Source organism: Tribolium madens, unplaced genomic scaffold (genome assembly GCF_015345945.1).
Source record: "Tribolium madens isolate multiple individuals breed KSU strain unplaced genomic scaffold, Tmad_KSU_1.1 Scaffold_7;HRSCAF=85;Tcas5.2_LG10, whole genome shotgun sequence".
In the NCBI taxonomy this organism is placed as follows: Eukaryota; Metazoa; Arthropoda; class Insecta; order Coleoptera; family Tenebrionidae; genus Tribolium; species Tribolium madens.
Window position 1 is genome coordinate 4958738 of NW_025401050.1, and position 20469 is coordinate 4979206.

The 20469-nt window shown below is 31.9% G+C and overlaps 2 protein-coding genes and 1 long non-coding RNA gene across 3 annotated transcripts in view; all 3 read right to left on the reverse strand.

Moving 5' to 3' along the window:
• Positions 1-1065: 1065 nt before the first annotated feature.
• On the reverse strand, positions 1066-3278 carry LOC123009829. Its single transcript, XR_006413041.1, has 3 exons — positions 2846-3278; positions 2218-2771; positions 1066-2151 (listed from the first exon to the last, which is right to left on the reverse strand). It is a non-coding gene; the product is annotated as an uncharacterized LOC123009829 (long non-coding RNA).
• A 2905-nt stretch (positions 3279-6183) lies between these two features.
• LOC123009756 (thymidylate synthase-like) lies at positions 6184-7493 on the reverse strand. Its single transcript, XM_044406266.1, has 3 exons — positions 7471-7493; positions 6689-7421; positions 6184-6640 (listed from the first exon to the last, which is right to left on the reverse strand). The coding sequence occupies exons 1-3, from the start codon at positions 7476-7478 to the stop codon at positions 6431-6433; spliced, it is 951 nt and encodes a 316-aa protein (XP_044262201.1). The 5' UTR covers positions 7479-7493; the 3' UTR covers positions 6184-6430.
• Positions 7494-10572: 3079 nt separating this feature from the next.
• Positions 10573-20469, reverse strand: part of LOC123009840 (protogenin A-like) — a 47249-nt gene continuing 37352 nt past the window's right edge. Inside the window, exons 12-16 of the mRNA XM_044406384.1 lie at positions 20235-20422; positions 19985-20189; positions 17846-18129; positions 12709-12810; positions 10573-12591 (exon numbers count right to left, since the gene is read on the reverse strand). Of these exons, the coding sequence (XP_044262319.1) occupies positions 12340-12591; positions 12709-12810; positions 17846-18129; positions 19985-20189; positions 20235-20422 (1031 nt within the window). The 3' untranslated portion in view covers positions 10573-12339. The remainder of the gene's footprint in view (positions 12592-12708; positions 12811-17845; positions 18130-19984; positions 20190-20234; positions 20423-20469) is intronic.

Genomic DNA, 20469 nt, shown 5'->3' on the forward strand with positions numbered 1-20469 from the left:
AATAGTTCTAAAGTTATTACAAAAAAATCAAATTTCCATACTTACATTCCGAGGGCTGTAAAATTCTTATCAGTAACACGAGTTATTATTTAAATTAACATCATTTTTTAGGTCATTTTTGAGGTTCAAATATTGCTTCATATTTATGAATAACCCTGTATACATTACTAAATAGATTTTATAGCAAATTGTCGTCAAAGAGATGTCAAAATTTTATAACCAACTCAAATTTCTGATAAACATTCCGAAGAAACTTGCATAAAACAGACGCGCCCTCTAAATTCTAATCATTAATAAAAAAACAATAATTTTTTTCAGATATTAAGGTAGTATTTTTAAACATTTTAAAACTATTTTTGTCCTTCTATTTGCCAGTATTGGCCATTTATACCTTTAATATTCAAGTTATTCTTAAAAGAAACATAATAAAGCACTTTTTTTAATTTCATTAAATATTATTACTGAACCTGCACATTTGGACGATTTAACAATATGGCGTATTTGACTGCCACTAATAATATTACTTTTAAGTAGGAGTAACTGAAAAGTAATTTATTAGAGTAATTATTTTAGTTTTCAATCCTAAAAAAGGTACTACAAAGTTTCACAACTCTATCGTTTTCAAAACGGTAAAACATACGTGTAGTTTTTACTAAAATTGTGGTTATAAATCTACTCAGACAAAGTTCCTTTTACTTTTAACTGGTTGTTTTGACTCCTGGTGCTGCTTGGGATAGCTAAGTTAGCGTCTCGGGGGTTGGGGCTGCGAGGTCGAAAAAACGTTCAGTTGGATTATTGAGTGTCCATCGTAGTGACATATAGCTGACCCGACAATGTTTAACAAAATACTAAGTTGTACATTAACATTGGTGCTGACATTGAAGTTAAAATTATAAGATTCTTATATTTAAAAATCAGAAAAATTATTTCGATACAATACAATGCTCCATATTAACATTATTGAATGACTTCCAAACCATATGTGTCACTAAAAGATGGTGTAAAATCGATCTCATTGATCAAGTTTAAAACATCTTTTAGCACCCTGTTTGACGTGGTTAAATTTATATGTGGGTTATTTAAGGACCAATTGTGGTCCATTCAGAGAGATTTCGAAGGTTAGTGAACTGGATTAAGAACAAATGATTTTAAATTTGACCACGTCGCTGGTATAATATGGTTAATTTTTGCTTCTCGAGGGTTGTTATCAAAGCAAGGGAATCTTGATAGAATTTATATTTCGTTGTTAATTTGTAATTTACAATGACTCCGATATTTTGGTAAAGAAGAGTTTAGTGATTGTGTTAGTTTATTGCAGTTAATTTTGGTGTGTGTGACGATATATTATTAATTCTTCGTTAATTTCAGTTATGGTCACGGCTGTTGATGAATGACAGTTCATAGGGCAATCATTGCCAATGTCTTCTATGGTTGAACCCTCATATAATTGCTTTGCGCATGCTGGTCTTAGGAACATGTCTTTTGCAAAACGGGGAAGAAAACACAATTTATGATGTAGAGCGAAGCCCGATATTTGTCTAGCATTTCTTAAGACTTCCGAGGTAGGTGTATTTGAGACTGCTAAATAGAGTACTCGAGTACTCCATGCTAAATCCTGCAGGTTTCGTTCTGCCATGCGAAGGTATGAGTTCGAAGAGGATCCACTTTATGTTTATTTGTGTTACTGGCACTCGTACACTTATCACTATTTGTGTATCTAAAACAGAACAATCACATATTGGAAGTTGATAGTTGATACCTGTAAATGTCTAAGACAGGGATAGCCAGTCCTTGTCCTAACTAGGTAATCTCTTCAGGACGTGTTGAAGCGTTGTTGGTTCCAAAAGTGAGACTGGAATTTGGTGATTGCAGGAGTTAATGATCGCTTGATTTTTGAACGTTCGTAAAAGTAATATGATTCTCTTCGTGTTTTGGTATTGGCCCCCAAAAACATTCCCTCTAAATTTACGGTTTCATTTGCAATATTCTGGAAGTATTCTTGCTTGGTTTTCATATTCTTCAAAGAATAAAGTACAAAATCAACCTGCAGGATAATGGTATTGATTACTTGGAAAAACAAAAACCAAAATTTTCTTTTTTTATTAGGAATTATTTTCTAAATTTCACATATTACAATTTCTATGTCGCAATCTGCAAAAATAAAGTATTTGAACTTTTTCCAGCTTAACCGATTTTTGGCATAGCCAGCTTTTTTACCTTATTTTTAATTATATGCTCCTTCATAGTGTAAAGAACTGAAAATAAAGCACCGTATTTTGGCTTATCTCGAGACAGACTTTAGTAACTAAGTAAAATAAATGAACTGATTATTTACTTTTAAAAACTCAAGCCACCAGTACTTTGATTTTGACCTCGTAACTGGTCAATTTTTTCGAATTTTTCGCGAAATTTAGTAGCGATTCCTTTCTTCATTCTAAAATTTTCAGCAACGCAATGGGCTAGAGAGTAATTTTCTGGCATATCGAACAAATCTTTTTTTTCTTCCTTCACTTTGAACTTGTTTTGAATTCTTTGTTTAAAATATTTTTCGAAAGTCTCTCTAGTTCCTCTCAGCACTTGCCTCGTCGTCGTCTTCATTTTCTTGATTGTAACTCAACGTGGGCGGCCATGGGTCGTTAAATAGTAAAATTCTGTTGACGTGAATAATTTCTTTCGGTGATCTTGCGATAGGTCCTTTTTGAGTCTTATAATCCACGCCGCTCACTTTTTTTTGTAATTTAAAACCACCTCAGTAGTAATTTTTCATTTTCCTAATGGGGATGAAAACTTTTACTTTGTCTCCCACTTCAAACTCCAAATGCCTGTGTTTTGAGTCGTATCTCACCTTGTCCACGTTTTGTTTATTCTTAATATTTTCCACTGCCATGTTTCTAACAGCCAGAGCTTTTTCTCTAATTTTCAAAATATCTGTCGATTCTACGTCCCCTTTTAAGTTTGCCTCACTAGGTAAAATTGGTTCTCGTCTGTAAACGAGCATAAATGATGACTATTGATGACATTTTAGTAGTGTAACATAAGGTACAAATTCATCCCAGTCTGTTTGATTTGTATTGGTAAACATTGATAACATGTCTGCTAAAGTTTTATTAAATCTTTCCGTGAGTCCGTTGCAGCTTGGATGGTATGCTGTAAAATTATCGTGCCGAACCCATTATTCTTAAAAGTTCTCCTACTAGCTCTGATCTGAAATTAGTACCTCTATCACTTACAAAGTATTTCGGAGAACCATGCCTTGTAATAATATTTTCAAGCATGAACTTCGCGACTGGGTCTGCGTTTTGTTTCCGCCCAACAGATGGCATAATCCGTAGCCACATTTATGACCGTTTTTCCATTTCGACTTTTTCAACTTTTTCAAAAGGAGTGCCTATTGGTATTGGTGGTAGAAGTCCTACGGGTTTTTTGTTTTGTTCTCCTTCTCTCCTTTGACAATCCGAAAATACTTTCACAAATTTCTCCATCCCAATGGTACCGGTCTTTAAGTTTATGGATATGTCTTTGCAATACCTAGGTGTCCGGCTAAAGGTTCCAAATGATTTGAGAATAAAATTTCATACACTAAATGTTTCGGGATTACCAGCAAATTTTCCGATCCTGTAGTTAACGGATTTTTTGTAAATTTCCCTGTCTATTACTTAAAAATTTTGCGCTCTTCTTCGCGAACCAGTTGGGATAGATACGTCGTTTTTATTAATGATTGCTTGTACTAAAATTTTCAGATTATGATCTTTTTATTGTTTCATTGCGGTTTCATCAGATTTTAATAAAAATATCGGTACGTCGAAAAGATCTTCGCTTTCAACTGGATTTCTTGACAAACAGTGAAACAGTCAACATCTTTATGCGCCTTCCCGTTTTTAAAGATGATTTCATAATAAAATTCTTGTAAATTTAATAGCCCACCGAGTTAATCTGCCTGTAGTCTGATTCGTATTTATTACATAACACAACGCATGATAGTCTGATTTAATTGCGACTGGACGTCCGTGGATAAAATGCTAAAAATGTGTTAAACCGTGTGTGACAGCAAGTGTTTCTAATTCAGTAATTAAATATTTTTTTTTCTGATTTGGACAGAGTACGACTAGTGTAAGCGATAGGATGTAATTGACCATCACACTGTTGTAGAAGAATAACTCCAAGACCGTCTTTGCAGGCATCTGTTCGTAACTCGCATCCAATTTTTGGATTAAAATGTGCGAGTACAGGGGCTGTTGTTAAATTATGTTTAAGTTGTTTAAATGCGGCCTCCTGATCATGTCCCCAATTAAATTTAAAATCTTGTTTAATTAGTTTATAAAGTGGTTGGGCAATTTTAGAAAAATTTTCTATAAATTTTCAATAGTAGTTTGCTAGACCTAAAAAACTCTGTACTTGTCTTTTTGATTTTGGTTTTGGAAAATCTCTAATAGCTCTTAGTTTTTCTGTATCGGGATAAATATGATGTTTGTTGACAATATGACCAAGAACTTTGACCTCTTGAGCACCGAAAATGCATTTTTCTGTTTTTAATGTTAAATTTGCTTTTCTTAGTCTATTAAAAACTTCACGCAGTTTAGTTAAATGTTCCTCGAACGTTTCAGAAAAGACATCATCTAAGTATACTAAAACGTTAGACCATTTTAACTTTCTAAAAACCCTATCTGTGAGATCTTGGAATGTCGATGGTGCATTGCAAAATCCAAACGGTAATTTATTAAATTCGAAAAGTCCAAAACCGGAAGTGATAAAAGCTGTGTATTCTTTAGAGTTTTCTTCGATGCCAACTTGCCAAAAACCACTAAATATGTCAAGAGTACTATAAAATTTGGAACTGCCAAAGTAAGTAAGAATTTTGTGATGTTACTCAATGAGTAATTTGACTTTTTAGTAATTTTATTAAGTTTTCTATAGTCAACAAAGAATCTCATTTTTTCGTTTTCTCCTTTTTTCCTTACTAAAACTATGGGAGAAGAATAGGGTGAATGTGATTTTCTAATAATTCCTTCATTTAACATTCCTTCAATTTGTTGAAGGTAAAAAGAATTTTTTTGATCCGGTAAATGCTGTTGAACTTTAATAATAGTAAGTATTCGAAATATCGTTTTGAATTTCATGCACAGTGTCTTGAAGACACTAAAGCAACAAAACTAACAATCAAACAAAACGAAATACTTACATTATCAGTCCTCAGGGGCAAGGCACTACACTTTTTTCCAACTTATCTTTACGACCCCGGTTCACCGACTGACTCTCTTTTCTTTTTCCGTCCCATCGTCAATTTTTGAACCTTCAGCAAAAATCCCTTCAGTTATTATATTAATAATGTATTACATCATTATATGATTGACTTTTTGCTGAACGCTCATCCGACGAATGATTGTTTAAAATTTGAATATGGAAAAAACTAAGTCGGTGAACTAAAATTTACTAATGTGATACATTTATACATAAATAAAATAATAATGACCAAAAATTAAAAAAACATTTCGTAATTTAATTAATTTAAATTATAAAAATAGAATACATACTTATTAGAACTAAATTACAGACGTGACAAGAAATAAGTTTCATAACGTATAAAATATTTGTATTTATACAGGTGTTCCGTTTTTATTGTTACAAACTTAAACAGGTGATAGAATATTCAATTTTAAGACATAAGTTTCCTATGAACATGTATCAAAAAATGGTACGTAAGCGAGCTACACTCCTCTGAAAGAGATGCGTTTTTAATGGGGTTTTCCCACTATTGCAGAATAGATAAAATTACAAAAGTTAGTACAGCTGACTACTTTTAAACACCTGAACGAATTTAAAGATCAGTCGAAATTTTTAATCACGGGTGTCTTAAACAGTGGAACTAATTTAATTTTTAATTTTTATCCTCTTTATGGTTTGTAAGACAAATTGTAAACTAATTTTACTCAACAACGGTAAGTTGTATCGAAAAAAAGCAAGAGACCTTTTTTTTGTGAATAACTATGGAATTTAGAATTTTGTGGCTGAAAGTGGCAAGAACCAATGGTCAAATAGTTAGGGTACTTTTATCTTGAACCCCCCCAGTTTAGGACGCCCCTGAGTAAAAATTTTGACATTTTACCTTTGAATTCGTTTGGGTGTATAAAGGTTATCAGTTGGTGGCTGAAATATTGAAAAAAATTCATTAAAAGATGTACCCGTTTCAGAGGATGTAGCTCCCTTATTTAATTTTTTCGACACATGTTTATAGGAAACTTTTATCTTAAAATTGAATATTCAATCACCTATTTAAATTTGTAACAATAAAAACGAAACACCTTGTATATTACATCTAAAACGTACTTAACGACTGTCTAGTATTCTTAGCAATATGTTCCTAAGACATAAATTAAAATGAATAAAAACTGAGTGGTTGATAGTTACATATCAAATGTTAGTAAGTTACAACTTACAACGCCATAGGCAGATACAATTTAGGATGTGGATTATATCCAACAAGCTCAAAATCTTCAAAAGTAAAATCATCAATACTGTTTACTTGTCTTTTTATATTTAATGTTGGAAAAGATCTCGGTGCTCTTGTCAACTGCTCCTTAATGGGTTCAACATGATTTAAATAAACATGGCTATCCCCAATACTATGAATAAACTCTCCTGGCTGCAAGAGATTAAAATATATTTAAAGAAATGAAGCATATTTAAGTACCTTTAATGCTGTAACATGTGCAATCATTCGAGTAAGCAGAGCATAACTGGCAATATTAAACGGTACCCCCAAACCCATGTCCCCAGCCCTCTGATACAACAAGCAACTTAGTTCACCATCAGCTACAAAAAACTGTGCAAGACAGTGACAAGGGGGCAGTGCCATTTTGTGCAGGTCTATCGGATTCCACGCCGACATAATTATTCTTCTATCGTTTGGATTTGTTTTGATCGTATGAATAACTTTAGCAAGTTGATCAATTCCTTCGTTCGTGTAATCATCTCTCATGCCTCTATAATCAGCGCCAAAGTGTCGCCACTGAAACCCGTAAATCGGTCCCAAATCGCCCTCCTCGTAATCCTCTAAACCGACCGAATCCAAAAACTCCCTACTGCTATTCGCGTTCCAAATGTGTACATTTTTTTCCTTGAGATCATTGGAATTCGTTGACCCTTTAATGAACCAAAGCAATTCTTCGACGACTGCTCTCCAAAAAACCCTTTTCGTTGTTAATAAAGGAAAGACATTATCACGAAGAGAATAACGCATCTGGACACCGAAAATTGATAAAGTTCCAATACGTGTTCTATCGATCCTTTTTACTCCTTTCTCTAAAATTTGTAGAATGTGATTGAGGTATTGGTATTCCTCATGGTTACGATTTTGAGGAAAATCGTAAACAGAATTTGAAAAACCATTCAAAGGTTTGCAGCAAGTGTGATTCGTTTCGATTCTGAAACATTTCAGTACTTTCAATTTACTAAATATTATGTTGTACTTACTTTAACATTCTGACGAACGCACAAAACGAGTTCCGGTTTAAAATTTGTTTAAATAGATGAACTGGAGAGGGATCTAAATAGCAGCAAGGATAAAAGGTCGTGAAATAAGATTTTTTTCTCAAGAGTAATCTCTCAATGGATGTTCGAATGATCAACTTTATCTAAAGCCGGGTAAAAAAAGAGCACGTGCAAATGGGTGTTGTGATTATGCTTTTAATTAATCAAGTTGAGCGCAGTTATAAGTCAAAAGAAAATGCAATTTTTGCAAGAAAATGTCAAATTCCCGGTAAAAAAATTTCGATAATTTATTAAGTATTACATCAAGGTTAAAGAATAGAGATAAGCAATATTTATAATTACTATAGATATCCAAGTGCAAGACATAATAAATGGCAGACAAAACTTCCTAGGTTTGATATTCTTAACTCACTAGCTAACAAAATTTTGATTACCTATTGTTTACAGAGATTTTCTTCTTATTAATAAAATGTAATATAATCAACAGTATTATGTAATAAATACGAAGTAGATATTTTTATTGAAATGACAAAAAAATCAGCTTTCCTACGTTTTTTTTAATATTATTAATTTTTTGTTCAAGTGTATAACAATATTGTCAGAGGCAGACTGGGCCCTCGTGTTTTACGGGCTCCCAATTATGGTAGTCTTATTTCATATTAAATATTTCTATGGATATATTTATTAATTTATTATTATTTATATCAAGAGCCCAGATTAATTTAACATTTGTTAATAAACTTTCCACAATGGACGAGAAGGTTGTAATTTTTAGTTCAGTTTGTTTGTTTATACGGTCCTAAGCGTATGTAAGAAAAATCCGAGCGGTTTTATATACAAGGTGTTTCAAAATAACTTTTTGATTCACAGGCTTGTTAATGCAAAGTTTGAAAAAGAGCTCATAATTATTAAAAATGCATCGAAGTGTTCAGAAAGTTAAGTATAGAAAAATGGTCAGTAATTCCACGACTTTTACAAAGAAACCAGAGAACTTTACCTTATACTCCCTCAATCACAAGAGGTGAGTAAAATTTTAAAAAATCTTGACTTCCAAGTTGTTTACAACTCTGGCAGAAGTCTCAAAAGTTTTCTTGGTAATACTAAAGATAAAATGGGACCTTTAGAAAAGTCGGGGATTTATGAAATTAATTGTAAAGATTGTAAGCAAAAATATATTTGGCAAACACGCCGATCAGTTAACAATAGGTTTAAAGAACGCATAGCTCATTTAATAAATTGTTCAAATCGTTTATAAGAAAATTTAAGTATCCTTCAGCATTCAACCGGTTTGGCAAAATATGAGGACCAATTAGGTTTTTGTTAACAATTCCAGCCCAAACATTAACAGAAAATTGTTGTTGGTGGTGCGTCTCCCGAATGGAAAGTGGATTCTCATCAGCCCAAACATGACTAATTCTGGAGTTAAACACTCCATCTCGAGTAAAAGTTGCTTCATCTGTAAACAAGACAGTTTTTAAAAAGTCATTATTTTGGACAATCTTGTTTAGAAGCCATTGAGAATAAACCATGCGTTGTGGCTCCATAGGTTGAAGAGCTTGCTTAATTTTTGATTTTTTTTGATTTTTGAAAACAGCTCGATATTTTTTTACCTGCTCTATCGAATGGCGTTGGTTCCATTTTTATATCTCAATTATTAATAGGTATTATTAGCAATAATGTATAATTGTTTATTAATTATTAATTAAAGCAAATATTATTGTAATGTTACGGGAATTAACGTGTATATGAGGAGCAGTTTTTCAAAATGCAGTTTGTCCATGTTTTTATGAATTGAGATAAAGGTTTTTAAAGTTTTTTTTGTAAAATGCCTAAGTACTCCAGCCGTTAAATTAGTGTCCAATTGGTACAAATTTTTTCACATTTATTGTCACTGATATAAAACATTAAAATTATTTCTTAAAAGGACAGTTTTTGGTCTCTCCTGTTAAAATGCAAATTTGGACAAACTGCTTTTTGAAAGCCTGCTCCTCATATGCAAAATTTCAATTACAATTAGGAGCCAAGATATTGAAAATTGTTTATAACAAATGTTAATTGTTTATAAAATTTCAGTTTGTCATCATGAGTCATGATCCTTGCTTTACAAATTGATGTCACTCAGGTAACATTGACGACCAATGTATTTTGTTCCCAATAGTACATGAGCATATGTAAAAATTACATATGAGATTCTGAATATAATCCAGAACTTTTGCTAAGATTTGTAATGCGCAGAATATAATTCATTCCAATCTTATCTTGTCATACACAATTAATATTCAATTTTAAAATTTTTACGATTAATGTGTATAATTAAATTTAACTTTAGGTCAAGCCACACTATCGCCTATGGTTTATGATAACCAATAAAATAAAAAATTACAAATCGAAACCGAAGTACAAAGCCAATTTTAAACAAAAATTTTCCTATACATAATTCAAACATTCACGGAAAATCTTCAAGCAATACCGTGGAGGGAGAAATAACTGGAGGAAGCATAAGCACTGAAGTTAGAGACTGAAGCACAGATTAAGTGACTGAAGACTGAAAATCAGTGCTGAAACGGTGCTCCCTGCGGTCTGCGCAAGCACCTTAGAGTTCTGATTCTTTTCAAAACCTTTTTCCCTCACTACAAATTTGGATGCAATGGTGTAGTCAATTTTTTTACATTCAATTAACTAAATACACCGCCTTCGAACATTAACACTAATACGTAAAACAAGACAGATTATTAAAAAAAACTGTGTAAAACAAACTTAATAAAGACAAAAATCAAAAAACGTGGAAAACACGGAAACAATGAGACGATGGTATCAGCTGATTCGAAAAACAACTTTGGATTTGCGCACTAATTACACATTTAAGAGGGAAATTCAGAACAAATTATAAAAGGTGTTTTTAGCTCGACCAAGAATGCGAGTTAATTATTTCTCCCTTTACGAGCAAGTCATAAACCGAAATTTACAGGAGTTTATACTTTTCCTTAATTTAAGTTAAATTTTGTAGTGTTGATTTTCTTTTCAGCAAATAAGGGTACTTAATTGAATGTTCCTACACCTTCTACTAGTTACAATAGAAATGTCTTACGTTTTAAATATTCTTTATTTTAAAATACATTATAATATCGCATTCATTCAAGCGTACAAAAATATATTATTAACACATTTACACCATTTTTATTTAAATACAATTTACAGTATGAGTTGCACTAACAGCACTATATAAACATTGCGAATTGAAACTGTGGGATTTTAAAAAATTAAAATAATATAGGTATTTTGAATGCAAACTGATTTTGTGATAATTACTTCGTTGTTACGTTTTTATGTACAAATATAGAAAATGTATCACTTTATTGCTACTATATTAGTTATTTGTTGTCATGTGAAATATAAAATAAATTAAGTACTTTGTTATGATCCCACAGTAAAAATTCATTACAAACAATTTTGTATACTATATTCATCGTAAGTGGATAAAAATAGAATTGTGTTTTAAAAAAATTACAATTCCTTACCAGACCAATAGTCTGTTGGCTACAAAATTTAAACTAGCAGCCTCTCACATCAGACTTTTCGGTAAAATAATAAAATTATTAAATAATATCGGATGGACATAAAACATACATTTCATTGTCAAAAATAATAAAGCATACAATTTTATAAACAAAAAACTAAAAAACTAAATCAACTAAAATGCCCTGAGACATAACATAAATAAACATTATTATATTAGGAAAATACTTAAATTACTGTAAATATTTAATAAGTGAGGTAGATTTAAAAGTTTAATAACTATTTGAACAACTTGACTCTTATACTCAAATCAAAAATTAAATATATCCTCTGCTATAAAACGTCTACATTAGTCATTTAAATCCAATTGCTTTTTAAATTTAATTTGCACAATTTGGAATGTAAACCACGGTAACCTAAACGGGTACTTTGTATTGTTTGAAGGAATGTTTGTGGTTGCGCTTTAAAACAATTCGGAAAGGTAAAGATAATGGTGGAGAGCACTGAAAAGAAAAAAAAAAGAAAAAAAGTAGTATGTAGGTAACTCTAAAACAAATCTTAACGCCTATCTGTACATAACTAAGTGATCATTATTTTTGTACAATATAAAGGCACACACCACATTGAATAGTGACTGAATATAAGAGGATAATATCTTCTAAACAATTTTGTACATCATTTAAACAATGGAATATTTATCTTTGGGTATATAAATAATAAATATGCTTTGTTGGTAACGTTAATGAAGAACAGTTAACATTGTAGCCATATAACATAGAAAACACTGTAACAACCAGACCAAACAATCGCTCATTTCAATCATCCACAATATATACTGTACAGTAACATTTTACTTATGTCTAAGCTATCATATATATATGTAATTGTTTTCAGGTACGAATTGTATTATGCTAATAAAATAATATTTTCATAACCACACCAACTAAACTTGAATTTTCAACTGCAATATCTTCGAAAAACGATACGAAGTCAACGCTTTATTGTAGCTGAACAAACAAGCCTAATCGAAACTGAAAAGCAAATTGGTGTAGGCCAAAGAAATTACAGTTTAACATTGAGCAATTGAGTTTTAGGTGAAGAAAAATCGTTGCAAATTCTATTGCAGAAATTAAAAAAACTAAGTCTGAAAGTCGAGATATTTTTCACCATCTCTCAAATTAGTTTTATTTGGTAGGAAATTACCTCGAATTTAAATAAATTAACTTAAAACAAGTTCTATATCGGCAATTACTGCTCAGTCATAATCATTTTATTGAAAGTCAGGGAAATTGGTCATGAATTTTTACTATTTTTTTTGGACTAAGTCACCGGTCATTAACCGTTAGGTCTAACATCTTTAAAGCTAGAGTTATTTTTAGAATCGCTCAATTTTGATCGTTTTAAATGAAGATTACACTGACGGTTGGATTTTATTTCAGGGTCTTTTGAATTTTCGAAAATACGATGAAGGTCCTGAAATTTTGATGTTTTCAGATTCGAATTGGAATCCTCTTCGTACGGGGTGCAACACATTTCTTGAGCTTTTGATTTATTCTCGGAAAGACCGTTGCATTTTAGCATGTAGTACTGAAAATAAAAGTATTTACTTAACTGATATGAATAATAAGAATATGTGGCGTGATATAAATGAAGTGACAATTACTACTGAATAATTAAATAATAAAGAAACAGAACATGTCTTACTCGTGGATTTTCAGTGATGTGAACAATGCCGTTTGGAACATGACCATTAGTGTATGGCTTGGCAGATCCATTTAAGTGACCATTGGGAAATCCATCCGTGCCCTGATGTAAAATAAAAACGTGAAAAAAAAATGAAATAAATCAACTAATAGCGATCCGTTTTGTTATTTAAGAATTCAATAAAAATTACACAAATTATTTTAAAAATTAAATTATACTCCTATGTATTTAGAATACATTCCAATTTATTAATTGCATTTCTGAAACACGGAAGCTGAGATACAAACATATGTTATTCTTGGGGCAGAATTAATCCAGTTACTCCGAGAGCAAGCTACCCAAATTCAACATGGCCGTTCAGACTCGAAGGCACATGATTTTTGAAAACTGTATCTTATGTAAAATTTTCTGCTGAAATCAAAACCAGAAATCGTTTTCTGCTTTGGAATTGCCTTCATTATGTGAAAAAGAAACGCTTTTGTGAGAAATTTAGAAGACCTAAAATTGATCAAATTTTGTGTACACCTGTGTATGTTCCCACTGGATATAGCTAAAAAGTAAAAAGTTCATTTTTCTAAATTTGATAAGACTTAAAAAGCAGAGAAAAGTTATTCTAAGTCCAAAATCAAAAGAAAAATGAACTTTTCTTTCTACTGAGTTAGAATAATCAAGTTTTAATTACAGATTTGCTGGTTTCAAGTAAAGCAGAAACTTTTTTTCCTTTGCAATTTTTGCGTAAAATCAAAGATAAATAGTACATTACAAGCGAGGTGGTAAATATGGCATTACCCCGAGTGCTTATGTATACGATCGAGAGGCGCTAGCCTCGAGATCGGATAAAGCACAAGGGGTAATGCCATTACCACCGAGGTTTGTATGGTATTTAGTCACAATCACATTATTTTCAGTCAAAAATTTGAGTAAAATAAAATTCTAACAAACGTGGTAGGCCATCTAAATGACGTTTAATTTTTGACATTTCAGAATTGTCAAAGAAAATATTGAAATAATGTGTAAATGTGATTTAAAGTCGTCGAAATGGAGCAATGAATTAAGAGAATTAAGAGAAACTGCTACAAAAGCAATTGAATACTAATTTAGCGAAATATTATGCGGAACTTGACAATTTAAAAGAAAAAATTTCAGGTATTTTCGTAATTTTAACGTTGGCAATCCTGCATATTACCACCCAAGAGGAGTAACATTTATTACTCTTCATGAGAAATAATGACATGTTTCCCAACCTTAAAAAGGTTAGTAATCGGCATATTACATTAGTGATTGTGAATAAAAAAAATTTCCTCTTGTAAACTCAATCCGGGGACATCCTGTATTTTATACTAAATTTTGACCAAGATATGGTAAATGTCAAAAACAATGTTTTTGTATTGTTACTAAAATAACAGTAACAACAAGTCATCTAGTACTAATTTTATTATAATTACTGAATCATTGTACAGGGCAGTGGCGGCCCGTGGGTCTGCAAACCGGGGAGGCAATCATAATACGAGGGAACTCTACTTAGCCAAAAAAATATACATTCATAATGATTAGAAAAATTATGTATGAACATAAAAAAAAACAAAAAAAAAATAGTTTTGTGTTTACAAAAAACAAGTATTACAAATACGTATCTATAATTTTGACTAAGAGTTTCATTTTTATTATCTTACTCAAAATAACTCGTCAGCTGTGCGACCTACACTAACGTCATAAAAGCCAAGAAATCTTTCAATTACTTTACCTTTCACAATATATCGAAAAATTACAGATAATTGGGAGCAACAATTTAAATCGGTGGTCTCATAAATTTGCCACGAAAAAAATGGAGTATTCAAAATTTCTTTGTCTATTTCTCTTTCTAAAATTGCTGTGATTGACTCTAATATGTCATTTTGGATTGTTTTTGAAATGCCGGGAAATACTGATTTGTTGTCAAGAAATAATTTCAAATTAGAATCATATTTAGTTAAAAAAGAAATTAGTTCCTTAAAGTTTCCTTTATCTAATGAAGATTCGCTTTCGTCGTGTCCTCTGAGAGCTAGATTTTGGGAATCCAAAAACATTATACAATCAATTAATCTTTTAATTATATGTATCCCGATTCTGCTTGACTTCCGCATTGTAAGACTCTATTTGTTCATTTCTCGCATTATCTATTGCTATTTCTACATTCAATTTGCCAAGTAATCGAAATTTACATGTGCAAAGCTTTTATTGGTCGTTTTACAAAAATTTTTACTTCTTTGACAAAAACTCTTATTTATCACACAAACACTGAGATTCCTAAAAATTAAATCTTTACGACTATACAAGAAAAAAGTTAAAATAGTTCAAATCTGAAGGCTAAAATATTTTTGTAGCGGATTCTAATTATTAAGGTAAAAAATAAGATTCACGAGACGATTATTTTTGAATTATTTTTTGCCGCAACCCATTATACATATTGCAACAATTTCTTGATTTCAAATTTTGAAAATAATTATAACTGAATCCACGGCATTGACATCTTACTATGGACTGCGCTTTGCCAATACTTACGCGTATAGAAGCTGTTGTCAACATGGTTATGCAACCACCAATTCACAATAGTGGCAGAATGCATTGAAACTTGTATGAAATACAATGGGAAAATTAGTTTTAATAGAATATTTACAATATTTCAATTTGTTTACATCAAGTACAATCATGAATCACTGCGATTGTAAGGTAGTATTATAATTAATTCATTATATAAACAAGAATACCGTTTGATAATGATATTATAATAAACTGCGTGCAACAAAAGCTTTTTGTAAGCCCATTCAAATTAGGCAGTGGTAGGATTATTATTAAATCCTCCTCTGGATCGTATCGCGAAAAAAAAAGTTCGATGTGGTCCTGACTTTGAATTTGTAGATAAAAATGTACTTAGTTTGAATATTTGTTGTTTTTAACATCATTAAATAAATTCCCAACACCACACATAGAGATTAGCAAACCAAAAAAACCCATTTTACTCTCATTAGACCCATTAGTTGCCACCATTGAGTTTAATGTGTTGCCTACCATGTTGACAACAAAATTTTTAGCTCAATCGCAGTCCATTAGTAGAATGTCAATGATCCACGGTATCTGTTATTAGTGTTGTCTCTTGGACATTAAAGCAAAAAAATCATCTCTTAAATGATGCTACATGTTTTGTTATCGACTTATCGTTTACCAACCGACTAGGCGCATGTTTAGAAGTCGATGGTAGACACTTCAAACACCTTTTCCATTAACTTAATTTGTTAATTTTTTTGTTGAATTTTGATTATCTGTAAATCTGACATTTCTGGCAAATCTATCCGACTTACTTCGATTTCTAATTTAAAAGAAATAAGATATTTTTTGTACAGTTGGAGACAAAATACTTTGGTCGTCAATGTCACTTGAGTGACATTAAATTGTAAAGCGTGCTTGCAAGTTGTACACATTTTTGATAGAAAGATATAATCCATTTCATTTAAATTGGCATAACAGTAGGCCATGATTGTGTAAACTGCGCTTTAAATGTGAAAAAGGCTTTACATATTAAGGAACTAAATTTGTCACTAAAAAAAGTGAGGTTAAGATAGTTAAAATTTTATTTTTCAAGAACCCTCTTTCAAAGGTATTCAGAGAGAGTTTTTTTCCATAAAAAGTTTCATCCCTTTGTAGGTGTAGTTTTGACACCAAAACATACACTATTTGCTTAGTAGAAAATACAGACTTTCGTTGATAATAAGTGGCTTCCAGGAATTTTAAAAGACGTTTTATTCACACCGGAGATGAAACACAATTTATTTTCCGTGAAAGTTGCAGCAAAAAGGGGTTTCGATTTTGTCATTAAAAATGTAAGACAAAATTGTGAATTTTTAAACAATGGTAAAGTTGTTGCGATCGGAGTGGAAAAAGGAAATCTGTACAAAATGAAGCTTCGCGTACTGAAGCCTGAAAGATCGTGTTTTGCCGTGGATAAAATAATTTGGCTTAATTCAAATTGGTATATTTGATTCCATTAACAACAAAAGAAGGAACAAAAAGAAATTGATTATGTTTTCAAACATACCTTAGCGTGTACTTTAAATCTGGGGTTCTGAAGAGAACTACTTTTAATTATAATTTGAAAAAATAGTAGGAATAACGAACAACCAACGAAAACAGTGAAAAAACGAATACAAATGTCAGTCATGTCAGTTAAATAAACCATGTAGGTAAGTAATCAAAGAAAAACAAAAACCCCATCAGTTGTTATATCAGGGATATGCACAGGGCTACAAACTTAAATACGAAATTCCATAGCCACCTATTATGCCAGTTTCAATGAAATACAGGGTGATTCTTAAATAGACCGACAAAATTTTATCACAGCTTTCTAAGCATAAATGGAGACAAACTGTACCCTTTTTACGTTTATACCTTTTAGGGGCAAAACCCCCTTGATCCGTGCCACTTACGGCGTTTATGAATTGTTGCAATGATCAAGTACATTTTCATCACGTTAATACCATGGTTTCCACTACCTGTGCTAACACATCAGTGGCGTACGCTTTACTTCGAAAATAATTTTAATAAATTTTATTTGGAGAACGTTTAAACAAAGAATTTTTTAAATATTTTTTCCAGCATGTTCTCATACTTGATACTACTAAGGATAAAATTTTGTCGGTCTATTTAAGAATCACCCTGTATACTTTATAATAGCTGTCATTAATTTGAAATTGTCATTCATTAAAGCTTGAATTACATTAAAGTGTCAGAAAAGTGACGACCAAAGTATTTTGTCTCCAACTGTAGCAGTTAGTATAATATTGGAATTGTTGGTTGCGGCAAAAAAATTCAGAAATAACTCTCTCATGAATAACCCTGTATTTTATTAAATGTCGAGCTAAGAATGTTAAGTTTAATACATTACACGCTACGAGAGCTCTTTCTGGTGCTCGGAGTTTTCCTCGGCTACTCTTACGCTTCGCCTCGACCATTCAAAAACACCTCGCATCTAAAAGTAAGCTTTCGTAGCTTGTAATGTAAATAACTATACATTTCACAGCACTTGGAACAGCAAAACGGCACACTATGAAACTCAAAACAAATGATACCTCACGCAGAAAACCGCTGAAAAACCCTCACTCACCTTGGTGTCCAAATGTGTCGGGGTATCCGGCGGAATATGATTTGACGCGTCGTCGCTGACCAAATGTTCGATCTCGTGGATCGTCGAACAGGGATTTTCCAATCTAACTTGCACTGAACTTCCCTCTGAAGCGTACTGTGCAACCGCCGGATAATAATTATTTGAAGCGGCCATCCGCGCCCTCGAAAAAGCTCGTGTTTTTAAGCAACGTTTTCGTACCAGAATCGTAAAACTAACGCACACCACAATAAACAGTAACGATATCGTCACACCCATTATAATACCTGAAAATTTGTTGTAAAAGAAAGATCTTTAAGGCTAAAGGGGAACATGTTTTAGTTTGTTGCTAAAGCGGCAGATGGCGCGGAATTTATATTTCTATTTTCTCTTTAACTATTCACATTTTTTATAATTGGAAAAAAGTTTCGGACATAAAATATTATTTGAAAACTCCAACGTAACACTTTTTTAATTTTTGTTTTTTTTTGAGAAAAATATTAAAAACAGGTATAATAGAAAATATTTTTGAAAAAACAAGGTAGAGTGACGAATTACCATTTTTTACTGAAAAGAAAAGTGTTTTTATTTTTGAAATTCGATAACGGGAAAGTCATCAAAACGCGAATTTTGTATCGTCTTTTTGATGTTCCGCCGCGCCGCATTTTTTGCCCTACCCTTGTTACAGTTGTGAAGGAGGTAATGTTCGGAAGCAACCACTACCCAAGAATACGGTATTTTTAAATAAGGCAAACTCTTATACTAAATTTCCTGAGGTCAGTTTACATAATTTAATTACAAACAAATATTTGAATTCGCGATTAAGTTGACATGTGAAAATTAATTCATCGGAATCTTTTCCACATGATAAAATTGCTTGATTTTTTCTAATGGTCACTATGAAAATTGGATAATGTAAAAGTTGATAGATTTTGGGTAATTAACATTTTAATATTGAAAATCTGAAACTGGGAGTAATTTATGGGAGGGTTTGCTGTAATTGGTGATCAGGCCGGAATTTCTTGAGAAAATAAAAAGTTCCGCAATGACATTTATGACGTACCCACATAAATGTCATTGCGGAACTTTTTCTTTTCTCAAGAAATTCCGGCCTGATCACCAATTACAGCAAACCCTCCCATAAATTACTCCCAGTTTCAGATTTTCAATATTAAAATGTTAATTATTCAAAACCTATCAACTTTATCATTATTCTATTTTCACAAATACCACAGACAAAATTCAAAGAATTTTATCATGTAGAAAATATTTCAGTTTCCTTTTCCTTTCAGTGTTCCTTTTTTGCAAAAAGAAAACCATCGAAGAAGCCATAAGAGATAGACCTCATTTTTGTCTAGACAAAAACAATGAATTGAAAAAACAACACGATTATTATTACCAGGTCCAAACTCAATTACGGGTCACCAATAAAAAAAAATTGTGATTTTATTTTATGGGCAGAACAAAATATTTCTATTGATCACATTTTTCCGGATGCCAAGTTATGAGAAAAAAAATTAGCCAAGATAAAATATTTTTACCAATAGGCCTTAGTACCAGAAATACTAGATCCAAGGCTATGCAACTCAATGAAAATAAAGAAAACAGAAAAAGAATAAAAAAAGTTATGACATTTATTTATTACTTTCAGTTCCACTTTTGTATTTTTTTTATTTGAATGTAACTGAACTCTTCTCTGACAAATTTTTGTTGCGAGTAATATCTTTCACTTCCAGCTTTCACCTGGAAGCTCTTTCAAGTTTTTAGGTATCCCTCCACTCTAATAGAGCGCCCTTCTCGGGCGGCAAATTTTGACAAAGTGAAATGAATATTCGCGTTTCGTTAAAAACTAATAATAATTTTTTCAGTTTTTTGGTCGCATTCTATTCGTATCATCACAGTACATCTTTCCCCTAGGCGTGCGTTTTGAATAAAAAAAAGTTAAATATTTTTTTTTCAAAAAAGTGTTACGTTGGCGAAAATTCTAAATGTCTTTAAAATTGAAATCAATTTTTTGATTTAAAATTGGATCAAAAACTTCGCTAAACACAGCCAAGTAAATTTCAATATACTTGTCTTTGTCGCACACTTGGTTTAACTCTGTCGTCCCCTTTAGCCTTAAGCATATGATTAAAAACTGACCTAGAATTTGATTGTATTGGACGTCATCTTGTGTTTCGGGAGCTACAGCATTGGTGTTTCTGGTTGTGATTTTGATTGGGTATATTGGGTTGCCTAGGCCGACTTCTGACGCTGCTCTCACGTAAACTGTGTATTGCTTGGATGAGTCGAGGCCGACGAGGAGGGTAGAAAAAAGTTGGTCGTTATTTGGGACAAACCAACAACCCTACAATCTCAACGATTGCAAAAAAAAAGGGAAAAGTAAAAGTACCTTTGAATTCTCTAAAGTCGTCGGCACCGATTTATTGAACCATTCGTCCAAAGGCCAATTCGAATTAGGTGTGTAAAGAATCAAATAACTCGTCAATTTTCCATTTGTATGCAACGGTGCTTGCCAATGTAAGCAAACGGCGGTTTCATTCACAATCTCATAATTCAAATGTAAAACTTTTGAAGGCACTACAACTTGGGTATTACAACGTTGCAATTTCGGTCAGAATAAACTT